Source organism: Ixodes scapularis, unplaced genomic scaffold (genome assembly GCF_016920785.2).
Source record: "Ixodes scapularis isolate PalLabHiFi unplaced genomic scaffold, ASM1692078v2 ptg000120l_1___fragment_3__unscaffolded, whole genome shotgun sequence".
Classification (NCBI taxonomy): Eukaryota; Metazoa; Arthropoda; class Arachnida; order Ixodida; family Ixodidae; genus Ixodes; species Ixodes scapularis.
Genome location: NW_024609918.1, coordinates 228,715 through 237,542, shown reverse-complemented (window position 1 = coordinate 237,542; position 8,828 = coordinate 228,715). Strand labels below are relative to the sequence as shown.

Sequence of the window (8,828 nt, the reverse complement as noted above, 5' to 3'; positions counted from 1 at the left end):
GATAAGTAAAAATATTACATTAAAAGTCGTAATGAAATCCTTTAATTAGTACATATAAACATACGGCTCCAAGTAGAAATCTACTGAGCGTCATGGAGAACCCCTAATGCAGTCACTTTCCGAGAGACCTGAAGCAGGTGTGAAGCGTGGACGCGCGCTAAAGTTACTACTCGTGCAACAGTCGCAAGGCTTGCGGTTTGCCAACTCGGAGGACAACTTTGTCATCCACGTTTTTGTGCCGCAAGCCGTGCGCCTGTTCACTCTAGCCCTGGGGTGGTTCGGCATGTTTGCCGCTCGGGGGCGGGTCTGGGACGACTAAGGTGCAGGCCTCCTTTCCTGGGTGGGGCCGCGTCGGTGTCGCGTGATTTCAAACGCCAATTAAAAACAATCACCGCGCCTGGGATATAAGAGGCCCCGCTCGCACCTGTAACTCGCAGAACCCAAAAGATACGCATCTGGCAGCACACCGTTTCTGTTGTATCGCGCGCCCTTAATCCAAGTCGTAAATCCAAGATAATATTCGCTCACATTACCGAATCATGGCGATGAACAAGTTTCGTCTTGCACTGCTACAACTGGCGGTGACGCCCAACATTTCGAAAAACCTCGAAAGAGCCAGTGAGCGAATCAAAGAGGCGGCGTCTGCGGGAGCAAAGATGGTCTGCCTTCCAGAATGCTTCAGCTTCCCGTACGAGCCGAAGTACATCGCAAAGTACGCTGAGCCGATTCCCGGAAGGTCCAGCGAGATGCTGTCACGCTGGGCCAGTGACAACCAGGTCTACCTCATCGGCGGAACATTGTCGGAGAGGGAGGACGACAAGCTCTACACCACTTGCTTGGCCTACGGACCGGACGGTTCGCTGCTGGCCAAACACCGCAAGGTACACCTCTATGCGACCGATGTCCCCAGCAAGTTCACCTTCAACGAGGCGGGCTTCTTAACACCGGGCGATAAAGTGACCACATTCGACACACCGTACTGCAAAGTGGGCATCGCCGTATGCTACGACATCGCGTTCGCGACCTTTACCGAGCTGTACGCGCGGCTCGGCTGCAAGTTGCTGGTGTATCCGGGAGCGTTCAACATGTACAACGGTCCGCTGTACTGGCAGCTTACGGCGAGGGGTAGGGCGGCCGACAACCAGGTCTACGTGGCGTCCGTGTCGCCTTCGAGGGACGAAACGGCCTACTACGTCCTCTGGGGACACAGCATGCTGGTAGATCCCGTAGGTAAAGTGGTCCGGTCGGCTGGGGTCGATGAAGAGATCTTGCTTGCTGATGTCGATATAGACTATCTGGATGCGGTGAGGCGCCAGCTGCCCCTCGCCAAACAGAGGAGGAACGACCTGTACGAAGTAGTCGACCACAGGAACGCGGCAAATAACTTGGCGCCTTCTGACGGAGTGTAATGTCGACGGCGCAGTAGTCTCTACCATTTAATCTGCGGGTAGAAATCCGGAGGAGTGTTTGTCGGGTGTTTCATATGTGTGGGCATAAAAATATTCTTAGCGGGTGTTACTTTGTTTTCGTTGCCTGTAGGCCTGTAAAATGTATTTAATTCACAAAGTGTTTTTTACGTACGTGTTAAGTTTAGGTATTGGTTTTCGAGGCAATGCCGCAGATCTATTACCCAAGAAGTGCTATTTTGTGGATGTTGAGTCCCTAAACCAAGCGTAGCTGCTGGAACATCGGTATAAAAGGGGAAGTGTGACGGGCGCCGTATGCGCGCAATGATAAAGTGGGGCACGAGGTGCGATCAGCATCCTTAGAGAGGCTAGATTGTAGAGAACAGCCATGTCAAACCATAGAGAGGGTTGCAATTTGATGGCGGACGCTTCCGGTGAGGATTTGTCGGAAGTGCGCATGCGCTGGGCTTTCACGCGGCAAGGAGGAAAGCAGGCGGGAAGCCGGACACTCTTGCAGACGACCAACACGTTCGCCACCTCCTCGCAGCCCGTATTTAAAACGAGGTTCTACACCACAAGACCACGATGGAGCAGTTGGAGACTCTCTCTAATGTGGGCTCTCTAAAAAAGGCAGAGAGACTCATACCCCTGTCAGACGGGCTAGTTTAGTGTCACTAGAAGCGAGTGCACTTCAGCCAGTCGAAACACACTCCAGGGGCCCTAAAATCGTCAAACACAAAGTTCGGGCCAAAGTTGACGGAGCGCACTGATTGGACAACCACGACGATGACTTCGCGTTTTTGTCGCCGACGTCCAATCCACGCGCTCCGCGAACTTTCGGCTCCAACTTTGTGTTTGACGAGTTTAGGGCTCCTGGAGCCCTAAACTCGTCGAACACAAAGTTGGAGCCAAAAGTTCGCGGAAAGCCCCGATTGGACGTCGGCGAAAAAAAGTGCGAAGTCATCGTCGTGATAGGCCAATCGGTGCGCTCCGTCAACTTCGGCCCCAACTTTGTGTTTGACGAGTTTAGAGGCCCAAGTGTGTTGGTGCTACACGGGAAAACTTAGTGTCACTCCAAAATGATGGCAATGACGATGGGTAAGTAATGGGCCCGCAATATATTGTAGTGCATACGGATTTTTTTCATAAATAGCTTCGTCGTCGCATTAGAAACACGTTACCACACATTGTAGAGCTAAATCACGAGCTTTATTCCAAATTTAAATCTGATTTGATAATTACGATCAGCCATTACAAGCCAGTGATACACGTCCGCACGCCGGTACGATGTTCATCCAGATCGAAACGAGCAGAGGTAGGGATTGAGCGCAGGATTCCTGGGTTCTGCAGCACGAGCATTCGCTCCGCGTGCTCCGAGCTAGTGTGCGCAACCCTTTTTTCTTTAGCTAGTGTGCGCGAGCCCACTCGGCCACTCGCCACAACGAAACATCATGGAGTGTGTGGAGGACGAGCTGGAGGGCGATATCCGTGATGTTGGACAGTGGAAGCGCGTGGTTGGGGCACTTTTCCCCGTGAGAGCCCAGCGCCTTTCAGATAAGAGGCAGCTGGACCTGGATGCCGACGCACAGGCAAGAATTTCAAGTGACGTCGATCAGCAGCTGCAGGCCAATGCCTTCACCATAGCCGCTCTCATGGCCGACAACCGCCCCGTGATCAGTCGAGAACGGTGGACTTTCCAGGGGAACGAACGGTGGTTCAAAGACACCTTGCCCCATTTGGGCGAGTTCCATTTCAAGCAAGCCGTTCGTGTCTCGCCTGCCACCTTCAGATTTCTGCATGTCTTGCGGGTGCCTCCTGGTCGTCGCCGGCTGTCGCGCAGGGGCCAAGGCTGGAAATTAGTTTAGCCGCTTGTTTTTCTACAATGCACTACTTTCCTGCCAACAGAAAACAAGTGCGCCTCTAATATTACTCCTATCAAAATAATACTAATTTTACGCAGCGCTAATTTCTTCTAATATTTTTACTCCTTGAACACTGCTACCGAGATTACACACTCGGTCTACCGGAGCGAGCGTAGTGTGCTCCCCGAACTCACTTCATTGGAAGTGTGTTCTTCGGGCAGGGCTGGGGATTGAGCTCAGGATCACTGGCTTCTCCAGCGCGAGCTTTCTCTCCACGTACTCCGATCTGGTGGGCGCTAGCCCCCTCGGCCACCGAAACCCCTTAATAAAGACGCATTAAAAAATTAGACGTTTACAATTCTCTGTAATGCCGAATTGGAGCGCAGCTCTTGAGGAGGAGGGGGACGGGTACGAAAGGGAAGGTACGCAGCTGCTCCCCCTCCGTACCCTCCCATCCTAATCTCCTGCTCCCATCCCACTTAGCGTAAAAATTTCGCTAAATCTCCCGCTAAATTAAGCCGGAAAATTTTCCCGATGAATTGACGTGTGACACGTCACCTGAAATTTTAAATGTGACTTCACGTGACGTCACACGGGTAAAATTTTCCCTCTAAATTTAGCAGAAAAATTTTCCACCAAACTTAGCAAAAACTTTTACCGGAAAATTTAGCGGGAAAATTTTACCCTCGTGACGTCACACATGACGTCATGTGTGACGTCATCTTGGGAAACAGCCCTTAATGCAACGCGCGGTTATGCCGACGCCGCTCAACTCAGAAACGGGTTCCTAGGAGCTGTGCTCTAAAACAACGTTACATTAATGAACGATTTTACGCCAATTGGATGATTCTCATCGATAACCGCAAGCCAAGATAAAGAACGAAGCATATCCAACTTTGGCGTTCCGCTTCGTTCCATGGAAGTCTACGAGGAGGCCCGGAAACTGCCTATTTAGATCATAATTATTCTGTTGTCTCGAATAGTTACATGCTGAAACAAAAGTAGGCTCTATCATTCTCTGCTAACCAAGATAGCTGTTGAATGACTGACTTTGTCGTCTTCTTTTATCAATTCACGCTGCGCTAATCTTGGTTCAGATCAACCTAAACTCCAAGTCCACCCCAATATTTTTTTTTTTTTTTTGCAATGCCACTCTTCTACATGTCCTCTCCTTCACAAATTTCTATTTCTTTACAAAAAAAAAAATTAAAATTACGTTACCCTTTTGGTTTCTATGTGTTTTTGCTGTTGAAACACTCCTATTAATGCCACGCACTCAATCGAGCGAAGTGAGTTCGTCAAACGCACTCCAAGCGAAGTGTGTTCCTCAGGAAGGAGCCGTGTGGCACACTACAAAAATGACACTAAGGGCGAAGTGCACTCGCTTGTAGTGACACTAAACTAGCCCGTCTGACGGGTATCGGAGCGCAGTGAAGGGTTTAATTTTATTTAAATCGGGAGATCGGTGGCCGGCCGGGCTAGCGCACACCAGTTCGGAGCAGGTCGAGCGAAAGCTCCGTTGCAGAACCCAGGATCCTGGGTTCAATCCGCACCCCTGCCCGTTTCGATATACAGGGTGTCACAAAAGAAAATTTACACGGTCTTTTTTACCGCAAAAATAAACTAAGCATCGCCGAACGCCCATTCTCCGCCCAAAGGTAGAGCTAGAGGTCACAACTATATGCCAAAGTTTCAGCCCGATCCGATAACTTAATCAAAAGTTATAAGTGATTTTCTAAAAATTTCAATGGGAAAATGGAGCCCATTTTTGCCCGTTTTCGGTTTCTGGTGCCATAGAGTCCCATGTGTTTGAAAACTCCGTCGGCCTCCATTTTCCCATCGAAATTTTCAGAAAATCGCTTATAACTTTTGATCAAGTCATCGGATCGGCCTGAACTTTGGCATCTGGTTGTGACCTCTAGCTCTACCTTTGGGCGGAGAATGAGCGTTCGGCGATGCCTAGTTTATTTTTGCGGTAAAAAAGACCGTGTAAATTTTCTTTTGTGACACCCTATAGATGAGCATCGTACCGGCGTGCGGTCGTGTATCACAACTGCGTGGTGCAGGTTAAAGACCCCAGGCTAGCGGTTGGACTGCACTGGCTAAATTTCTCATCTACAGCTGGGAGAATCGTCGCCCGTTGAGGCAGGCGAAGTTTTAGGCTGTATCAACATACACACAACCCAACTTTTTTTATTTAAATCGTAAATGACAAATAAGAATCGGTAACAGCACGGATTCTAATGATACAAACATTTTTTGGATATGGGCTAGGTGATTAGACATTGTGATGGTTTGCTGCGCTGCGTAGCAGTAAGAAAAAAACGCACTTGATAAGGATTTAAACTAAAGCAAAGAATAGACGAAAAGCAACATACAGGAATGACGCAGACTAACAACTGTGTAATTTCTTTCTCACCTTTCTCCTCCCCCACCGCCACACAGCCACAATATGTTTTTCAAAATAGAGTGCACGTGGAGTGAAAGCTCGCGCTGCAGAACCCAGGATTGTGGGTTCAATCCCCACCCCTGCCCGTTTCGATCTGGATGAGCATCGTACCGGCGTGCGGTCGGGTATCCCTACTACGTGGTGCACGTTAAAGACCCTAGGCTAGCTATTGTACTACACTGGCTAATTGCTTATCTACAGTGTTTAACAGTTTCGCCATGTTCTTGCATGTTCTCCTGTTGTATAAACCAGGGTGTCGAACCGGAACCGAACCGAACCGAAAACCGAAACCGAACCGGTATTTTTTCCGGAACTGAACCCGAACCGTTATATTGTTATCGCGATGAACCCGAACCGGAACTGAACCAGAAAAAAAAATAACGGTTACCGGCTCATGTCAAAACGGTTCGGCCACGCGCTGTTGACAATGGGTGTGCTATCAATGTCATTTGTTTTTTAAGTGCCGTCAACTGACACACACCTCGCTTACATATTTTTCTTCTCCACTCAGTCTTAGGAATATAAACGCTGCATCCATGAATCTTGACAAACGCTGCATCCATGAATCTTGACATAGGAACCAGTATTGCGCTGGTCGCGGCTTGCACGGAAGAAAAAAAAATTGAAAAGCTGTGCAAAAAAAAAAAAAAAAAATCGCGTCACCGGATTTTATTTTCCTACAATCTCGTAAATCCTAAATGCTGCTGTGTGCTCATTTCATAACACGTTTCTAGAACGCGCGAGTTCTTGAAGCTTGCTGCCATCGGAATGAGAAAAGAAAAGGCTGTGGAGTTTGATAATACTAGACACTTAGAAGTATAGGCACTTAGAAGCTAACATATTTGTGAGACAGTGAACTCTTCTATTTTAATATTTATCCTGTTACGTCCTTCTGGCGTTGCGTTCGGTGAAGCGTTTTTCATATTCCGTATCTTGTTTAATGAAAACTTCTTTAAGGGTCTAATTTGAGTTACCGAAGGCTAGTTCAAGTAAAGAAAGCTGTATTTTCTCCCCACTGTTCCTTCAATTGCTTACACGCCGAGGTGGCGGGATAGTTAGCGAGTTCTACTTGTAACTGGGTTTGTAAGGAGGTCGCGGATTTTACAGCTACTGCGTCGGACCCAATTAGATGAAGTCCGAATGCGTAAACGTCGGTGAGGTAACCTTTGAGTGCACATAAAGAAACCATTCCTGGTAGAAATCCCTGAGCCTTACACTACGATGTATCCCGTTTCGTATGTGCTGATTTCAGATGTTTTATTCATAATTTATTTTGATGTTGCAATTTGTCATTTATAAGTTCCGAACCGGTTCGCGAACCGGTTCAGCACCCCGAACCGGTTCGCGAACCGGTTCGCGGATCGAATTAATCGAACCGGAACTGAACCGGAACAAAATAAATTTACCTGAACCTGAACCGTAACCGAACCCGTATTTTTTTCGGTTCGACACACTGGTGTAAACAACTAACGACAAATTTGTCAAAATACGGTGTGGAGGGAGAAAGATGAAAAAGAAATTACACAGTTGTTAGTCTGCGCCATTCATGTACATTGCTTTTCTTCTATCCTCTGTTTTAGTTTTAATATTATCAAGTGCGTTTTTCTTGCATCAACGCAGCGCAGCAAGCCATCAAAATAATTGTGAAACCTCTAGGTAATGATAAATTTCGTTCCTGGTTGCAGATTGCCGTAAAAACACGTTTGTTTCTAGGATTAACTTTGTAGAATTTGCTTGATTCACGACGGGGACAACGGTCCATTCACGGCTCCATCGCCTCAAGCCCGGTTTACCACGCAGTTCCCACACAAAAATGTCCTGTGGTCGGCTATAGAAAATTCTTTATATGGTCGGCTTTAGCTGTTTGGCTCAATTGGCTAAAGAATTTCTATAGCTGTCTTTAGCATTTTTTATGACCGCCTTTATGGGCCTCTTTAGCTTTGTCTATGGCCCTATCGCTGTCTAGCCATAGCGCCCTTTAGCTTTTCTAATAGTTGGCTAAAGACGTCTTATGGCTTATCGTATGACTCTCTTTAACCAGCAAACTAAAAAAAAAAAAATCTTACTTTAAGTTCCCCCGACTTGTGAACGCTACATGGTGGATATACATACATCTCTAAACACACAGAATACACAGAACACAAACTGAATACTACCCCACACGACAGCAACTACATATGCTGTGTTCGCACTAGCTGTATATATGGCAGTCTAATTTTTGAATCCGACTTTGCCGGTGACCCATCATTTGTCGCAAAAACACGGAGAGGCGGCGCAAATATTACTCGCACTTAATACATTATTTGAATTGTCTCTTGGAATAGCCCCCAACTCTTAATTCAACACCCTGAGCAAAGGAAATGTAGATCATTAGCCTTATTAACTAAAATATATTATCATATTTTAATAAGTTTGATGAATCGTGTTGACAATGAAGTGTTGAAATGCAGTACACTGGTGGTGAACATTGCAATCAAGCTATTGCTTGATTGCAGTGAAATCTATTTTTAGTTTTGGTAGGGTAATAATTAATTTTAATTGTTGCACAAGTATTTCAATGGATTTTTCAGGCAAACAATATTACTGGTTTTCAAGACTCGTTGCAACAGCAGAGAACATAACTTGGGTCATGCTTTGTCATCGGTATCACAGAAATTTAGTAGTGCTTCAATTTTCTAACCTGGAGCGTTTTTCCTATAAAAAGTAGGTGCCGGGAGTGATAAAGACCCACGGACCATGACTTGGATGTCACAGCAGAGGACTAAAATGACACTGTCTTCGGTGATATAATGCGACCGCTTGAAAACATCAAGTTGCCCAAGTCAGAAAGTTCAAAAGCCCGCGTTGAAAGTTTTAGTAGATCGTTTAGCAGACCGCCGCTGCCGCCTCGAGCATGGAAGAGGAATTTTTAGACTCGTTGCCATAAAATTTTCAATGGACGGGTTATTAAAATTGATTGGTTTTCTTGTCTTCAGACGCGGGGCCATAAAATTTTGTATATGAGGGTAAAGAAGATTTATTGCTTCCCTGTCTTTAAACTCAAGGCCATAGAATTTTCTGTAAGCGGATAAATACAATTGATTAATCACAAGTCTTCAGACTCGTGGCCAT

At 46.6% G+C, this 8,828-nt stretch overlaps 1 protein-coding gene across 1 annotated transcript; it reads left to right on the top strand.

Annotated features, from left to right (window-relative positions):
• The first annotated feature begins 539 nt into the window (after positions 1-539).
• On the top strand, positions 540-1,409 carry LOC115322476 (omega-amidase NIT2-like). Its single transcript, XM_040223386.3, has one exon. It carries the CDS (start codon positions 540-542, stop codon positions 1,407-1,409), a length of 870 nt encoding a protein of 289 aa, XP_040079320.1.
• The last annotated feature ends 7,419 nt before the right edge of the window (positions 1,410-8,828 follow it).

Bases quoted from the DNA above. Each gene is read 5' to 3' on its own strand.
- LOC115322476 (XM_040223386.3), top strand. From the start codon at position 540: ATGGCGATGAACAAGTTTCGTCTTGCACTGCTACAACTGGCGGTGACG.